Below are 14,851 nucleotides of genomic sequence, written 5' to 3' on the forward strand. Positions count from 1 at the left end.
GGGGGGGGGGGGGATTTCCGTCCTGATCTGGGGAATTTTGATCCCTGGATGGAAATACCGGAACAGCAGCAGCTGCTGTCCCCAAAATAGAGGCCTGCTGGCCGTCCGTTCCTCTCTTCCCAACATCTACCCTCCGCCCCTCACCGTCCCCTGGATCTGGAGACCACTGGACTCCTTAGTAACCTAGGTATCCCATGTCCTCTTCAGACTCCTAACCCTTGCGCCCTTGCCAAAAGTCTAAGATTCCCGCACCCTGCTGCTCAGCTCCTGGGTTGGAAGGGGGGTGCATTGAAGGGGGTGAGGAGAGATGGGGGCGGGGGTAGGGGAAAGTAAGATGATGCACTTTTGTCAGTGGCTGCTGACCCTAGCTGGCAGGATACTGGAACTGCAGTCCCAGTGCACAGTATTGGGAAGGTGGGGAGGGTGGGTGGGGAAAGGGGAGCGGGTCACCGAGGGCAGCTGGTTCTGGGGAAGAGCACAGCAGCTGACGGGAACCGGCGCAGAACTAGGCCTCTGTGCCAAGGGATGGGGCCAGAACAGGTCAGGGTAAGGATCGGGAGTGGGAAGGAGTCTGAGGCAGATTCCTGGCACAACCCCAGAACTCCTGACCCAAGGACAATTACGAGAGTCCTTTTCTCTCTTCTTGGTCTTCAACTTCCCCAAATTCTCTCTGGTCCCACCCTCCGTGGACTGTAGCTTTGGGTGCCACATAACCCTTCCACAGCTCCATCTCAGTCTACACAACCCAAAGAGGATAAAGCTAAAGGGTCGGGTCCTTGGGACTTTCTCTGTCACTATCAGCTTGCCCTTCCTCTTCTGTCTCTTCATGATAACTACTACATCAAAATCCTAATCTCCTTCTTGCTTTCTGACAGTCTCTTCCCTCTCCTCCCTGCTTGGCCATCTCTCCCCCTGTCTCTCTTTACCCTTGCAGGCACCAGGATGGCCATTCAACTATCTCTACTGCTTCTCCATAGTCCTTCCCAACCCCTTCTCTTCCTCCTCTTCCTCCTGGGCAGGGGGATAGAGGCTGAAACCATTGAGGATCCTGACCTGCTGGTGACAGTAAAGGAAGGCAAGCTTCGTGGGATTCACCTCAATGCCCCAGGGGGGCCTGTTTCTGCCTTTCTGGGTATTCCCTTTGCTGAGCCCCCCGTGGGACCTAGGCGCTTCTTGCCTCCAGAACCCAAACGAGCATGGAATGGGGTCCTGGATGCCACATCCTTCCAGAGTGTCTGCTACCAATATGTGGACAACCTGTATCCAGGTTTCCAAGGGTCTGAGATGTGGAACCCTAATCGGGAGTTAAGTGAGGACTGCCTATATCTCAATGTGTGGACACCCTCCCCCCGACCAGTGGTTCCTGCACCAGTCCTGGTCTGGATCTATGGGGGTGGCTTTTACAGTGGGGCCTCCTCCCTTGATGTTTATGATGGACGATTCCTGGCCAGGGTTGAGGGCACTGTGCTTATTTCCATGAATTATCGAGTTGGTGCCTTTGGCTTCCTGGCACTGCCAGGGAGCCGGGAGGCACCAGGCAACGTGGGGCTGCTGGACCAGCGTCTGGCAATGCAGTGGGTGCAGGACAATGTGGCAGCCTTTGGAGGGGACCCAAGGTCAGTGACACTCTTTGGGGAAAGTGCTGGAGCTGCCTCTGTAGGCATGCACCTGCTTTCACCTCCAAGCCGTGGGCTATTCCATAAGGCAGTGTTACAGAGCGGGGCTCCCAATGGACCCTGGGCCACTGTGGGAGCAGGTGAGGCTCGGAGACGAGCCACCTTACTGGCCCGGTTGGTGGGCTGTCCCACTGGCAGCAATGACACTGAGCTGGTGGTCTGCTTGAGGACCCGTCCAGCTCAGGATCTTGTGGACCAGGAATGGCAGGTGCTACCCCAACAAAGTGTCTTCCGATTCTCCTTTGTTCCTGTTGTGGATGGAGACTTCCTGAGTGATACTCCTGAGGCCCTCATCAATGCGGGGGACTTTCATGGCCTGCAGGTAATTGTGGTTTCTGGCTACTCATTCATTAATCCCCCAAATTCAGAAATCCTTTCACCTCTCATTTCACTTGGCCTACCCTTAAGCATACTTGGACCCAAAAAATAGCTTACTGGGGAAGGAAAAGAAAGGAATGAAGGTCAATGTATTTCTTTTCTCCCCAATCTTACAAATGTATTTAATACCTCTTTTTCTCCCCAATCTGACACATTTTCTCTTTTGTTCTCTATGTGTGTCCTATTTGCTTCTCTTGGACTCTCTATTCCTATCTGTCCTGATCTCTCTTTTCATCTCTCCCCACTCTTGGTTCCTGTTTTTCTTCGTATCTCTCTTTGACTTTTTTTTTTGGTCTCTACTCTCTTTGTCCTGTTCTTCTCAGGTGCTGGTAGGTGTAGTACAGGATGAGGGCTCCTATTTCCTGGTCTATGGTGCCCCAGGCTTCAGCAAAGATAATGAGTCTCTGATCAATCGGGCCCAATTCCTGGCTGGAGTGCAGGTTGGAGTCCCTCAAGCAAGTGAGCTGGCAGCAGAGGCTGTAGTTCTGCACTACACGGACTGGCTACATCCTGATGACCCTGCACGGCTTCGTGAGGCCTTGGGTGATGTTGTAGGTGACCACAATGTGGTGTGCCCTGTGGCCCAGCTAGCAGGAGGACTTGCTGCACAAGGTGCCCGTGTTTATGCCTATGTCTTTGACCATCGAGCCTCTACATTGTCCTGGCCCCTCTGGATGGGTGTCCCACATGGCTACGAGATTGAATTTATCTTTGGCCTCCCCCTTGAACCAACACTCAACTACACTGGTCCTGAAAGAATCCTTGCCCGTCGCCTGATGAGATACTGGGCCAACTTTGCCCGTACTGGGTCAGTAGGGCTGGGAGAGTGATGGAATAAAATTTCTAAGATTCAGATGAGGAACAAGCAAGGAGAAAAATAGAGAAACTGGGAGTAATTGGGTACGGAGGAGGAAAGATGAGGCAGAAAGATGAAAGGTGAAAAGGGGTAAAAGAGTAATGAAAGAGAAAGATGACTGTTAAACTGTGAAAAAGGAAAAAGATGGCTGAGATGAGGGAGACTGGGAGAAAGAGATGAGGAGGGAGAGAAGAGATGGGGAAACCAAAGGATCTGGAACTGAAAGGTTCAACCACCTCATTTTAGAGATGAAGTAAATGAAGTTGCTCAAGCCCACACAGATAAGTGGCAGAGATGGGATTTGAACACAAATCCTCTGATTGCAAATCCAAAGCCTCTCTTTGATGGGGGGACAGGGGAGGAGACAGGAGAGAAGAGAAAAGGCAATAGTCAATAAGCATTAGAAGCCTACTATGTGCCAGGCACTACATATGGGGAAAATGAAGATGCTACGGGATGAGGTAGAGTCAAGTACAGAGGGGAAAGGAGGAGGCGCAGCTCCTGGCAGACCTGGCTCTGATCTCGCCCTCGCCCTTCCCCCCAGCGATCCCAACGAGCCCCGGGAGCGCGAAGCCCCGCGCTGGCCTCCCTACACCGCGGGGGCTCAGCAATACGTAAGCCTCAACCTGCGGCCGCTGGAAGTACGGAGAGGGCTACGCGCGCAGGCCTGCGCCTTCTGGAACCGATTCCTGCCGAAGTTGCTCAGCGCTACCGGTAAGCGGCTATCTAGGAGAGGAAGGTTTAGGGGAGGACACATTAGAAAGGGGGCGGGGGGAGGGCCTACGGTGGGAGGCCAGAAGCAGGCTGGGCAGCAGGTTGGGTGGGATGAGTGGGTGTTTGCAGGATCCTCGGGGAATGGTGGGGGCTGGGAAGGTTGCGGAGCCTCGGGGAAGCCGTCTTGTTGCCCCATATCTCATCCCATCAAGGTGTAACCCACTCTCTTCTTCCCCCTTCCCTTCCTAGTCAGGGATGCCCCGTGCTCCAGCCCTAGCCCGGCCGGAGGTGGGGCTGCCCCAGGGCGCTGTCTTGGCCGCTATGTCCTCCTCCCGCTCCTCCTCTGGTTGCGATAACACACCCTCCACCCCTCCCCCGACCCGGAGAGCCGGAGCGGCCAAAGGGAGGGGCCCCGGTGTCAGGGAGCTCCACATTCACGCCCCTCCCGCCCCGCCCCGCGAGAGCTCTGGCTGAGGGAGAGCGCTAGATGGGACACACCCCTCCACCAGTTTGTTGTTTACGTGAAAAAGGCAAATATTTTTATAGAATAATAGTTTGCATCCTTCGCATGAATATAGAGGGGAGGCTGAGAGTCTCTTGGTTGTTTCAACACCACCAGTCCGCCCTGCACGGGGCTGTTCTTTCTCAACTCTCTTCTCTTTTCTCCTCCCTCGTCTTCTGCCGCCCCTTGTCCCCTTCATCACCGTCCCGGTCATTCGTTTGTGGCATTTCTTCCGCTTTCATCCTCTCTCCTGTTTCTCCCTCTCCGCCCCACTCCCCTCCAATGTCTTCCCCTACGCCCGCCCATGTCCCTCGGAACTCCCCGCCACGGCCACCGGCCGCCCTCGCAGATAGCCTGGATGAGGCGGAACGCCAGTGGAAGGCGGAGTTCCACCGCTGGAGCTCCTACATGGTTCACTGGAAGAACCAGTTCGACCATTACAGCAAACAGGAGCGCTGCTCTGACCTGTGAGGGGCCTCGGGACCCTCGGATCCTCCCTCGCCACTCCAGGAAGTTGGCCTCCCCCCTGTCCCCAGCCTCACAGCTGTATATACTATTTATTTCAGGGCTGGGATATAACACGGATAAAGCCGCGGGGCTGGCCCCAACCTCCAGGGCTCTCTCCGCCCCCTGCATGTCCGGGGCCGAGTCCCCTCCCCCCGCGGTGCCTTCGCCCCTCTGGGCCGCCAATAAACATAGTCACAGAGTTTGTGTGAGCCTGGTGGGGGGAGCGGGGCTGGGCAAAGCCCTGGGCTCGGGAGATAGGTGAGCGAAGCTTTGGTACCCATGTTATTGTGGGCAGGTCCTGGGCAGCACCTAAAGGCTTAATGTAAGAGGTGGGGCTGCTGCTGCATTGGGGGAACGCTTAGAAGCCCCCTCTTGACGTGCCTCATAACCTTTCCAGAGCCAGCCACGAAGGAAAGGGGTGGTGTTGAAAAAAAAAAAAAAGGGTCTTGTTTAAGCCTCAGGGCTACCAAGGTAATTTTCAACCTGCCCTGGCAAGAGCTAGCACCCTCCAAACCAAAGGAAGGGCCATCAGGTCCAGCATCTCAAAATGTGCTCGTTGCTACTCCCCACTTATCTTTGCCCAGTGCCCCCAAAACCTGGAGTGTGCAAATTCAAATTTCTTCCTCTACACATAAAAACTAGGACCTGCTTTCCAATGCACTCCTGAGCCTGGGCCCAACCTGCCTAACTCAGCCTGCCTGAACACTTCTGGGATGGGTTGGATAACAAGGGGTGGGCTTATGGTTGTTGGGTACAGGCTGTTGCAACTCTGTTCCTGGCCTGATAAAACAGGTTCCCAAAGTATATTCTACACCAGAAGGTCCAGTAGGCTGTGACAGAGACAAGAGATAGGCCTTCTGGCTTTCAAAATTCAGAGTGACTATCTTTCCACTTAACCAGGAAGCTCTATGGAACCATGAATGGTGACAAGTTGGTTAGGTGAGCTGGCAATAGGCACAACTTTTGATTCCAAATCCTTCTACAACTAGTGTCTTGAGAATTTATGACTCCAGGAAAATGGGGATAAAGCCTGACCTGAGAGACTAATATAAAATGACTAAGCTTCCATCTCTTTCTAGTCTTAAGGACTAGATGCTCTATAGCCAGCAAACACTCAGAACCTGTGAAAACTAATGGCAGACACCAGATGTTAAAGGAATCTTCCTTTTACATGTGATTCTTCATCCCAACTTCAGAAGGATAAAGTCAATAAATAAAAAAGGTCTTAGGCACCTGTGATCCTTCTGTAGCTCATACCTGCCACAGGCACTCTGCACACCCAGTTGCCCCAGTCATGTGGAAAGCTGTTTATTGGCAGTAGGGCTGAACATACAAAAAATTATTTTGGATTTGAAAGGGGGAGGGAATTATGGATACAGCAGTTGGGCAAGGAATCTCATTCAGAAAAAGTCAACATCTTCAGGGGCATCCAGGTCACGATATTCCACAATTGCCCTAGGGTCACCACGAACCATCCTGTGAAAAGTAATCAAACAAGAGGGAAGCCAGACTTATTAAAACTGGGGTAGAAAAGAGAAAACATGTGAAATCCAGTAATCTCAAATCTTACCGGTTTCGGGGCTTCCCAGGATAACCACCCTGGCCACGGAATGAGTCATAGTTGCCACGGCCAGCACCATATGGAGCGTGGGGGCCACCATATGGGGGTCCTCCTGTAGGGACTGTGGGACGGACAGCAGCAGCTGTAAATGAGATATATGTTAAGGATCTCTATTGTTTCTCCAATTTTTTCCCAACTTGCCCAGATGATTCCATTCATCCTTCCTTTACACTCACCTCCATAGCCAAGGATAGGTGGCCGAGGCTGACCATAAGGCATCAGGCCCTGGGGTGTCTGGTGTGGGTAGGGAAGTCCTGTCAGGCCTGGGGGGAGTACAGCACGGACCGGAACATGAATTACTGCGTAAGGGGGGAGGGGGACAAGGGGAGGATGGATTCATGGCAATGAGTGTCCTAGAAAACTGGGAAAGAATGCCTGGGAAAGGGTAGTAACAAATGACATTTTAAGAGTGTAACAGGTTGGTTAAGAGCTAGAAGTCTTAGATTTCCCAGAGTGAGACAAATTAGAATCTCCATGAAGCACTTCTTACTTTGAGCAGGACCAGGTGGTTGAGCTGGCTTGACCTCAGGCAGTGCAGGCCGCTTGGCATCAGTGAGGAAATTGTTGAAAAAAGCCACCTCTTTCTTTACTTCTTCAATTTTTTCAGCATGTTTGTTGAAGATGTGCTTACGTACAAACTCAGGGCCCTGGGCCAGAAAAGAAAAGTTAAAACACAACTTTATCCATGGCTCCCCAAAACAATTAGGAAGGACAAACTGTTGTTCAGTCTCTTCATGACCCTGTGGATCATACCCTCTATGAGGTTTTACTGACAAAGATACTGGAGTTCTCCACTTCTTCTGCCTTAAGGCAAACAGAGGTTAAGTGACTTGACTAGGGTCACACAGTTAGGAAGTGTGTCTGAGGCCACATCTGAACTCAGGTCTCCCTGACTCCAGGCCCAGTATTCTATCCACTGTGCCATCTAGCTGCCCCTAGAAAAGCAAAAACAGATCTAACTTCCCCAACTCCTTTGTGGATTCTTTCAATTACTATTTTACCCTCTGGTTCTAGGATATCAGGACAATATTACTTGATAATTTCTTGGAGAGATGCTGTCCAGGATCTCTTGGAGAGATGCTGTCCATTTTTTTTTGATTATAGCTTTCAGGTAGCCTAGTAATTCTTAAATTATCTCTCCTGTTTGTTCCAGGTCTCTGTTATGCTACAATTTTTTCCCCCTTTCAAAATTCCCTAAGACATCCAGAACCCTTCTCCTCCACCATTCCTAACCTTGAATTTCTTGCCACTGAGGGGGCATAGCCACTTGTCTTTGCCCAGCTCCTGGGTGTTGGAAGTGACAAATTTTTCCACTTCTTGCTCAGGGTCTTTGCGTCCCATCTTCTGGGCTTCGTCCTCTGATAAAGACTCCCGAACACTCAACAAGGGTGTCAGCTTCTCCTCAAATGTCTTCTGCCATTCTACCACTGTGGTAAGAGAAGAATATCAGGGTGAAATACAGAGCTAGAGGAAAGGAGATAAGAAAAAAAAATCACAGATGAGGATAGTTAGAAGTAAATTCTACTGAAGATGAAATGGATAAGTAGAGAAAGGAGGAACAAGGGCAGATATGGATGTCTTACCTTCTCCATGGCTGATGCGATTTGGGGGTACAGGTCCTCGAACATGAATGATGCCACATCTGTTGGGCATTTCATCCTCATTGGGATATTCACAGGTGTTGTAATAGTCCAAAGAGTGCACAATCCGTAAGTACAGAAGGAGTTTGTCAAGAACCTGCACAGACACGTGGTATCAAGACATTCTTTACTCATGCTGCCTTGCCCCTTGACCTCTCCACACCCCTATTAATACCCTGTCCCTAATATATATACAGGTAATAACCCCTCACCTTCAGCAGCTTTTCATCTCGTTCCACATTAATTTCAGCTGGATTCCCCTCCTTGGGAGGCTCCTCAGGGGGTCCCCCTCCACTGTTTCCTAGTAGCTCTTCCTCTTCAGCACTCACTTCCTCAATCAGGTAATCAGTGATATTCTTCAGGATTGGATTCTGAGAGGGCAGGCTCTGAATTGGGGGAAGGGGGTTGAAGGTAGGGAGAAAGTTTAAAAGAAAGGAATAAGGGCACCTCCCCAGTTTGGCTGAAATGGGCTGCTTACCAAACATCTGGCTGTGATAGCGCAGAGCTTCCCTATTCAGGAAGGCAGAATTTGAAAGGTGAGGAGGGATTCTTACTATTAAATTGTGTGTGGAAATAAAATGATAGTGATTTTTAGATTGGTAATGTCTTGACTTTTGTCCAGCCTACAATAGGCTGCAGACCCACAGTAGGGAAGGGGAGGAAAGGGGGGGCAATGATGACAGTAGAAAAGTCTTATAAAAATCACAAAGGAAAAGTAATTATAACCCAGATGCAATCACTGACCGTGGGCAAGGGAGGTGTCCCAGAATCAGCCCCCCAAAGTTGGGTCCTATCATCCAGAGTGTGAATCAGCTTGGCAGCCAGCTTGATGTCGTTTCGTACAATCTGTTTGTGTTGAGTGATGCCATTGACATTACGGACTCGTCGAGTTAAATCTCGATTCACACCAGGACTCAACTCACACTCCCGAAGCTACAGAAAAACAATTAGAAAGCTACTCAGGGACAACCCTGAAGGAAGAGAAAAGAATCCAGGATACCCTGAAAATGGCCATGGGTTTATACTACTAGGAACTGTGAAGTCCTTTAGAGAAGTAATTGGTAAAGCTTATCAAATGAAGACAGATATGACCATACCTCTCAACAGATCTTGCCCAGTCTCATATACAACCCTACATAATTTATTCCCTCTATGGCACTCACCCTGATATTCTGCAGGTTCCAGCAGATTTCCTTGATGTTAACACTTCGATCAAAAGTCACCCAACCTCGACGGAAAAATCTAGGCAAAGGTGGTGGTAGGTATGTAACACTTCAAAATAATCTTCATCAATCTCACCTTACCTAACCCATCCCCCTCAGGGTACCAAAAGATCCTGTCCCTCACAGCTCACCTCCTCTCAGGCTGGGGTTCTGACAAAGCCACACGCATGAAGCCTGGGTATTTCTTACACAGCTGGGAGGAGAAAAGGAAACAGGTATATTTGTAATTCACATTTGTCTTCTTCCAAGTCCCCAAGAACTTGGGTTACTGCCCCTTATTTCCTTCCCTTACCAGTTAGGGGGAACCAAAGGAAGAGAGCATTAATTGGTCCTCCATAATGAGGACATGATATAAGAGGGATAAAGGATAACCTTGAGATATCTATGTGTGTATCATCACAAACTGCTGCAAACTACTCACAAACACCTGCCTTGACAAAATAATGTATCCCCATCTCACTCACAGAGATAATCTCAGCCCGAGGGATATTGGGTGCAATATTGCGCATGAAGAGGGAGCAAGTCTTGTGTAGAGGTCGGGGTTTGATTTCTAGTCCAAGTGTTTCCTTGGGCTTTTCTTTAGGCTTTTCTCGATCTTCCTCTTTGGGCTTCTCCTTCTCCTTGGCAGTTTCTTCTGTGTGAATTGGGGATGCCAGTGGGCGGAGAGAAGTAAACAATCTTATACCCCTCGCTCCCTCCCAACTCTATCCACCTAACCACCCCCTCATGAAAAAGAAACATAGATCATCAACAGGAAGCTAAACCCACCAGCCTCATCCTTCTCCTCCTCAGCCTGGACACTCTCTGACTCAGATTCAGATTCAGACACACTGCCTTCATCAAAGCTGTCATCCCCACTGTGTTTCCGGTTCCTCTTCTTACTGCTCTGTAAAGAATGGCAGGTGGGGTTTGAAAAGTCAAAAGGTTGAGTAGGAAATCAGGAGCATGCTCCCCACCTGACGCCCTTGCAAGGCTCAGTCCCTGCACCACAGGCCCACCACCTTCTTAGCTTCTTTCTCAGGCTCTTCTTTCTTCTCGTCTTTCTCCCCATCACCATCAGGTTTTTTGGCTTTATCATCAGACATACTATCATTCTCAGTCTATAAGCAGAGAAAAAACATGGAGGTTTATGTCCCAAACAATCCACACTGGAGGTCCTTTTCTCCCTAAAGGTGGTACCACCACCACTCTTTCCCACCTCACAGGGATCCCAACACTCCCAACCTGTTTGCTGTCCTCTTTGTCATCCTTATCAGTTTTTCGTTCTCCGTCAGCAAGCCCTAAGCCTCCCCGTCCATCTTCTTTCTTGCCAGGTTCTCCAGGTTTCCCTGACTGCTCTTCCTCCTCTTCCTGGTCCAGAATCCGGAGGTCATGTTCTGTGCCTCCTTCCATCTTAATCACAGCTGCAAACAAAAAAGTTCAGAGGTTACAACCCAAACCTCCTAGTCATTAGTTTTTGGCTTTCAAATTCAACAAGCAAAGTAAGTACCTACTATGGACAAGGCACTGTGCTAGGTGATGAGGACAAAAAAACAGAAAAGTCACTGCCTCCAAGAAACTCCCATCCTACTTGAGAAATACAACATGCCATTTATATATGTGAAAATCTGAGGAGGAAAACAGTACAAACTACTAGGGGAAATCATAAAAAGTTTTTCTTTTGGAGATGCATATACACTCAGCCTTGAAAGAAGCTAAGAATTTTAAGAGGCAGAGGCAAGAAATACTAGTTGGAGGAACAGGGAAATTGGTATGTTTAACTGATACATAAAAGTACCATGAAGGAAAGTAATCGGGAATGAATTTTTAGGGGCCAGGTTTTCTACTGCCTAGCTAAGGAGTATTGTATCCTAAGCAACTGACAGCCACTGGAGATTTTGAAAAGAGAAATGATATAGTCAGACCTGTATTTCAGAAATATATTTGGGATCTGTATAGACAGACTGGAAAGGAGGTGAACCTGAAAGCTGGGAGTTCTATTGAAAGGCTGTAAGAGAAGTAATGAGACTCTGAATTAGGCTCTCATGTAGGTAAGCAAAGAGATGAATGGTGAGATTTGTTACAGACAGAAGCAAGAAATGATACTGTTTGGCAACAAGTAATGTGGAATTATAGTTTAGAAGAGGGCTAGATACATAGATCTAAGAGTTTATTATAAGAAAATGAGAATTCCATAGAAACAGAAGGACCAGGACACAGCCTGGGGGAACCCTAGGGTTCAGTACACAGAAACCAAAGAGTGGTCAGACAAGAGGAAAAGTAGAAGAATCCCCAAAACTACAAGAGGCAGTGGTCAACAATATCAAATGCTAAAGAGAGATTAAGGAAGGGAACTAAGAAAAAGGCCATTACATTTAGCAACTGAGAAATTTGGAGACACTTTCAGTTAAGCATGAGGTCAGAAGCCAGAATCCTTGGGGTTAAGAATTGAGTGGGAAGAAAATAGTGAAGAAAAGGCTTGGTTGGGCTCTCCCAAATTTCCCTTCCCAACAACTATAAAATAATGCCTCAAGGAACAGCTAGGTGGCGCAGTGAGCACCAGCCCTGGAATCAAAAGGACCTGTGTTCAAATATGACCTCAGACACTTAACACTTACTAGCTTAGGCAAGTGACCTTGGGCAAGTCATTTAACCCCAATTGCCCTGCCGGCAACCCTTTAAAAAGCCCCCCCCCCAAAAAAAGCCTCAAATTCTGAAGTGGTAAAACCAAGTAAAGCAATTTTACAGCCCAAGACAACTCAGGTCGGCAGAAAAGGTCTGTCCCAATGGGGTAAAAGTGTAGTCTAGCAGCAAGTATGGGGGCAAGTAAATAGGTGGCAGAAGTTTCCATAGCTCTGAGCCCTCAGAAGTTAAGGGGGTCACAAACAACTGGTCAGAAGATTACAAGGGACCCTTTGATGGCAATGGGTACAGATCTCTGTTGCATTGCCTATACTTGGTTCCAGGTCATATTCCCAGGGTGATGAGAAGCATTAACACACTAGAGCATGCAGCCACAGGGACAGCAGGAACCTTGGTCATAGTATCAGGGCAGAAAAGTGCTTGTAGTCACAGGCCAGGAGAGTAGTAAATACACCTCTCCCTAGAAGAACTGAAAACTTACAGACCCTCAGAAGTTACTCTGAAAATAGCAGTAAGAAGTTTGGGATGTTGCCTCCTTGACCGTGAGAGCAGAGCTCAACATTAACATAAAGTTAAAAGCTGGAAAAATGAGCACACAACAAAAGAAGAACCTGAACACAGAAACTTATGGTAACAGGGAAGATCAAAACACAAACTCAGAAGACAAAGTCAAAGTAGCTACATAGAAAACCTCAAAGAAAAATGTAAGTTGGTCTCATGCCCAAAAAGAATTCCTGGAAGAGTTCAAAAAGGATTTTAAAAAATCAAGTAAGAGAGGCACAGAAAAAACTGGAAAAAGAAATGAGTAATGAAAGAAGAGTCAACAACTTGGTAAAGGAGATTTAAAAAAAATACTGAAGAAAATAATACCTAAAAAATCATAGGAATAATCCAAATGGTAAAAGCACAAAAATCCACTGAAGAAAATAATTCCTACCACTTCTGGAGCCATATCCCAAAGAGATCATACAAATGGGGAAAGGACCCATTTATGCACAATAATATAGCAGCTCTTTTTGTGGTGGCAAAGAATTGGAAATCAAGGGGATGCCCATCAATTGGTGAATAAACAAGTTGTGGTATGTGAATGTAATGGAATACTATTGTGCTATAAGAAATAAGGAGCAGACAGACTTCATAATAACCTGGAAAGACTTATATGAACTGATGCTGAGTGAGGGGAACAGAACCAGGAAAACATTGTACACAATTACAGACATACTGTATCTTTGATGACTAACTTTAGTTAGTTGCTCTTCTCAGCAACGCAAGGTTCTAAAACAACTCCAAAAGACTCATGATAGAAGGGGCTATCCACATCCGGAGGAGTTATGGAGTCTGAATACAGACTGAAGCAAAGTATTTGATCTCTCTTTTTTGTTTTGTTTCTTCTTTCTCGTGGTTCATTCCATTGGTTATAATTCTTTACAGCCTGACTATTGTGAAAATATGTTTAATGAGATGGTATATGTAGAACCACATCAGATTACATGCCATCTTGGAGGAAGAAGAGAAAATTTGGAATTCAAAAACTTGTGGAACTGAATGCATAAACTAAAATATATTTAAAAGGGAAAAATTCCTTCTTGGAAACTAAAAATAAATAATTTAATTTTAAAAAAAGAAAAAAGAGGGGCAAGGACCCACATGTACAAAAATATTTATAGCAGTTCTTTTCGCAGTGGTCAAGAATTGGAAATCGAGGGTATGTCCATCAACTGGGGAATGGCTGAACAAGTTGTAGTATATGAATGTAATGAAATACTATTGTGCTATAAGAAATGATAAACAAGGGGCAGCCAGGTAGCACAGCGAGTAAGAGCACTGGCCCCAGTGTCGGGATGACCTGGGGGATCGAATCCGTGCTCAGACACTTAGCACCCACCCAGAAACACTTGGCCGTGTAACCTCGTGCAAGTTACTTAACCCCAATTGTCTACAAAATAAAATAAGATAAGCAAGCAGACTTCAGAAAAGCCTGGAGTTATATGAAATGATGCTGAGTGAAGTGTGCAGAACCAGGAGAACATTGTACACAGTAACAGTCACAATGTGTGATGACTGACTTTGATAGACTTGGCTCTCTCTTCTTAGGAATATAAAGACCTAAAACAACTCCAAAAGATTCAAGATGGAAAATGCCATCCACATCCAGACAAATAAGGAGTCTGAATGCAGATCGAAGTACACTATTTGCTCTTGTTTTGTTTTTTCTTTCTCATGGTTCCTTCCATATGTTCAAATTCTTCTATACAACATGACTAATGTGAAAATATGCTTGATAAAAATGTGTATGTATGACCTACATTGGATTACACACCATCTTGGGAAGGGGGGAGGAAAGGAATGTTGAAAACTAAAAATTAATTAATTTGTAAAAAAAAAAAAAAAAAAAAAAAAAAAAAATGACTTATAAAAAATCATGGGAAGGGGGGAGGAAAAGAATATAAAAAAAAAAAAAAAATTAAATTTAAAAAAAAAAAAAAAAAAAGGAAAATAGAAATGCCTTACAAATTAGAATTGGGTAAGTGGAAGCTAATGACATCAAGAAACAATAAAACTGAAGTCAAAAGAAGGAAAAAAATAAAAGAAAATATGAAATATCTCATTGGAAAAACAACTGTCCTGGAAAACAGATTCAGGAGAGATAATTTAAGAATTATTTGACTACCTGAAAGCCATGATTAAAAAAAAGAACCTAGATATCCTCTTTTAAGAAATCATCAAGGAAAACTACCATGATATCCTAGAACCAGAAGGTAAAATAGAAATGGAAAGAATCCACTAACCACCTCTACTAATCCCAAAAAGAAAACTCCCAGGAATTTTATAGAGAAAGTCCACAGTTCCTAGGTCAAAGAGAAAATACTGTGATCAGGAAAAAAAAAAAAAGTGGAAGTATCATGGAGCCACAGTCAGGATAATATAAGATCTACCGTGTTTCCCCGATAATAAGACACTGTCTTATTAATTTTTTTTTGGACAGAAAAACACCAGAGGGCTTATTTTCAGGGGAGGGCTTATTTTAATGAACATTGACAGCAATTTTAATAAACAGGTAAATGTGAACAAAAAAATGCACCTTTATTCAATAAGCAAATCACTGGGGAAG

The 14,851-nt window shown here is 46.5% G+C and overlaps 2 protein-coding genes across 12 annotated transcripts in view; one reads left to right on the top strand and one right to left on the bottom strand.

Annotated features, from left to right (window-relative positions):
• ACHE (acetylcholinesterase (Yt blood group)) overlaps window positions 1–9,147 on the top strand; it is a 10,006-nt gene extending 859 nt beyond the window's left edge. The window contains exons 2-5 of one of the 4 annotated variants that reach the window (XM_069063244.1): window positions 935–1,998; window positions 2,378–2,862; window positions 3,455–3,624; window positions 4,476–4,833. In XM_069063244.1, the coding sequence (XP_068919345.1) occupies window positions 935–1,998; window positions 2,378–2,862; window positions 3,455–3,624; window positions 4,476–4,597 (1,841 nt within the window). In that variant the 3' untranslated portion in view covers window positions 4,598–4,833. Of the gene's footprint in view, window positions 1–934; window positions 1,999–2,377; window positions 2,863–3,454; window positions 3,625–3,873; window positions 4,423–4,475; window positions 5,770–9,072 lie in introns of those variants that run through there. The other 3 variants (XM_069063243.1, XM_069063241.1, XM_069063242.1) reach the window with 3 other exon arrangements.
• The window catches only part of SRRT (serrate, RNA effector molecule), a 29,851-nt gene continuing 20,916 nt past the window's right edge, over window positions 5,917–14,851 (bottom strand). For 2 of the 8 annotated variants that reach the window (XM_069063237.1, XM_069063234.1), the window contains exons 6-19: window positions 10,342–10,520; window positions 10,119–10,217; window positions 9,886–10,003; window positions 9,582–9,748; window positions 9,249–9,310; window positions 9,058–9,136; window positions 8,639–8,827; window positions 8,107–8,280; window positions 7,838–7,991; window positions 7,488–7,681; window positions 6,745–6,901; window positions 6,431–6,553; window positions 6,204–6,336; window positions 5,917–6,109 (exon numbers count right to left, since the gene is read on the bottom strand). In XM_069063237.1, the coding sequence (XP_068919338.1) occupies window positions 6,034–6,109; window positions 6,204–6,336; window positions 6,431–6,553; window positions 6,745–6,901; window positions 7,488–7,681; window positions 7,838–7,991; window positions 8,107–8,280; window positions 8,639–8,827; window positions 9,058–9,136; window positions 9,249–9,310; window positions 9,582–9,748; window positions 9,886–10,003; window positions 10,119–10,217; window positions 10,342–10,520 (1,904 nt within the window). In that variant the 3' untranslated portion in view covers window positions 5,917–6,033. Of the gene's footprint in view, window positions 6,110–6,203; window positions 6,337–6,430; window positions 6,554–6,744; window positions 6,902–7,487; window positions 7,682–7,837; window positions 7,992–8,106; window positions 8,281–8,638; window positions 8,828–9,057; window positions 9,137–9,248; window positions 9,311–9,581; window positions 9,752–9,885; window positions 10,004–10,118; window positions 10,218–10,341; window positions 10,521–14,851 lie in introns of all 8 variants that reach the window. The other 6 variants (XM_069063239.1, XM_069063238.1, XM_069063236.1 and 3 more) reach the window with 4 other exon arrangements.

This window comes from Petaurus breviceps, unplaced genomic scaffold, assembly GCF_028583685.1.
Source record: "Petaurus breviceps papuanus isolate PSGF00001 unplaced genomic scaffold, PetGlider_PUasm1.0 90537, whole genome shotgun sequence".
Taxonomy (NCBI): domain Eukaryota; kingdom Metazoa; phylum Chordata; class Mammalia; order Diprotodontia; family Petauridae; genus Petaurus; species Petaurus breviceps.